Below are 2,375 nucleotides of genomic sequence, written 5' to 3' on the forward strand. Positions count from 1 at the left end.
AACTTTCGAGGACGAAATTTTCTTAAGGGGGTACAATGTAACATCCTTATTTTATTTTGTAAATAAGTTTTTTTTTTTTTTTTATGTTGGCTACTTGGATAATTATATGAGATTTATGTTTTTGGGCTAAGCTAAAATATGATTTAATTATTTGTAATTAATTGAGTTTTATTTTGGCTTATATTTTGGGAGATTTGATTATCTATGGAGATAATTAAATGTGTATATTAGATTCTTTTTTTTAAAGGAAAAGGAATATATATATATATATATAAGTATATATATTTTTTAGGAGATAATTAAGGAATTTGTTTTTTTAAGGGAAAAGGAAGAGTTTAAATTGGTTATTTATATTTATGGAAAGGGTTAAAGGAATGAAAAAAAAAAAGGAAAAAGAAAAGAAAAAAAAGTTAATTCTCTCTCTATCCTCAACCCACATGCACACCAAGCCCTTCTTCTTTTTTTTTTCCTTCCAGCTTTAGTCGTCGTCCGCCTTCCAGCCGCCAGCCTTGCCGTTCCAGCGCCGCCGCAAGCAACGTCGTCGTGGTCCCCTCGCCAGTGCCGATGCAAGTAGCCTCACCTCACCGGATCTCCTCGCCAGCGCCGCCGCCATGAGTCCCAACCATAGCTGTGAGCTCCTCGCCGCGAGCAACGCCGCCTCCTTGCCGTTCCGTTCGCCGCCACTTTTCTTTTTAAGATTGGGCAAGGTTTGATGTTAAGTTTTTTTTTTTTTTTTTTTTTTTTTTTTAAATTTAAAAAGTGCCTCTTGGTGATGAAAACAATTTTAGTTGTTACCCATTGTCTCGACTTTTAGGATTTGGATTTTTGGAGATTTCGAGGCGTTGCTAACAAAGAAAAGACCATTCTCTTCATCGTGGAGTTTTAGTTTGGGTAAGTTGGTTGGTTATTCTTTTGGATTGAGAGTAATAGTGGGAAAAGTAAGTTATTGATTTTGGATTTAATTCTTGATTAGATTGGCTAATTGAATCAAGTTTTGGAATTTGTCTTGGATCAAGCCACAACTTTGGGTGACACATTGTTTCATGTTGTAGACTCGAAGACCACCGGAAAGCTACTAGTTTGATGTCCTTTGATTCATGGAAATGGTGTGATAATGTTGATGCTGTATCAATGTTTCTATTGAAAAAAGAAAAGAAAAAAAGAAACACAGATTTACGTGGAAACCTTAGATCAGGGAGAAAAACGAAGATAGGGGAATTTTTATTCTTTTAATTTTTCTGATACACAGTATTCAACACAGGACAAGTATAAATAACCAAACAGAGAGAAACCCTAGGCAGTAGATACTGAGAAAAAGACTAAAATGCCCTTAGGGCTAAAGCACCATTTCAACACTCCCCCCTCAAGTTGGGGCATAAATATCAATGAGGCCTAACTTGCTAATACACGTGTCAAACATCTGTCTAGGTAAGCCCTTAATTAGAACATCTGCAATTTGTTGGCTGGATGGAACATAGGGAACACACATACTATCGTTGTCAAGTTTCTCTTTTATGAAATGTCGGTCAATCTCAACATATTTGGTTCTGTCATACTGAACAGGGTTATTAACAATATTGATAGTAGCCTTGTTGTCATATTAGAGTCTCAATTGGTCAAGACTCTCTTGAGAAGATCTACTAATACATTCTTCAACCAAATTTCCTCACAGATACCCAAGCTCATAGCTCTGTATTCAGCTTTGGCACTACTTCTAGCCACGACACCCTGTTTCTTACTCCTCCATGTAACGAAGTTTCCGCATACTAAGGTACAATACCCCGAGGTTGATTTATTGTCATTAGCGGAACCAGCCCAGTCTGAGTCAGTGTAGGATTCTATGCATCTTCTATCATTTTTCCTGAACATCAAGCCCTTCCCAGGTGTTGACTTTAGATATCTTTGAATCCGGTTAATAGCTTCCATGTGTCTTTCACACGGGGCTTGCATAAACTCGTTTACCAAACTCACAGCATATGAAATATCAGGTCTAGTGTGTGAGAGATATATCAGCTTCCTTACAAGACGTTGATATCTCTCCTTGTTCACTGGTACGTCGTCTGCTGAGTTTACCAGATTATTGTTGACCTCAACTGGAGTATCTGCAGATTTACATCCAGTCATCCCAGTCTCTTGTTGAAGGTCTAATGGATATTTTCTCTGAGACACTGAGATCCCTTCCTTTTATCTTGCTACCTCCATGCCTAGGAAGTATATCAAGGAACCAAGATCTTTAATTTCAAACTCCTCTACCATTTTATGTTTCAGCTTGTCAATTTCTACAAAATCATTCCCTGACAGAATAATATCGTCAATATATACGATTAACACTGTTACTTTTCCTGATGTTGACTTTTTAGTGAACAGGGTGTGAT

At 37.2% G+C, this 2,375-nt stretch overlaps 1 protein-coding gene across 1 annotated transcript; it reads right to left on the reverse strand.

Annotated features, from left to right (window-relative positions):
- Nucleotides 1-1,608: 1,608 nt before the first annotated feature.
- On the reverse strand, nt 1,609-2,124 carry LOC120088962 (secreted RxLR effector protein 161-like). The gene has a single exon (XM_039046398.1). It carries the CDS (start codon nt 2,122-2,124, stop codon nt 1,609-1,611), a length of 516 nt encoding a protein of 171 aa, XP_038902326.1.
- Between the last annotated feature and the right edge of the window lie 251 nt (nt 2,125-2,375).

This window comes from Benincasa hispida, chromosome 10 (genome assembly GCF_009727055.1).
Source record: "Benincasa hispida cultivar B227 chromosome 10, ASM972705v1, whole genome shotgun sequence".
Lineage (NCBI taxonomy): Eukaryota > Viridiplantae > Streptophyta > Magnoliopsida > Cucurbitales > Cucurbitaceae > Benincasa > Benincasa hispida.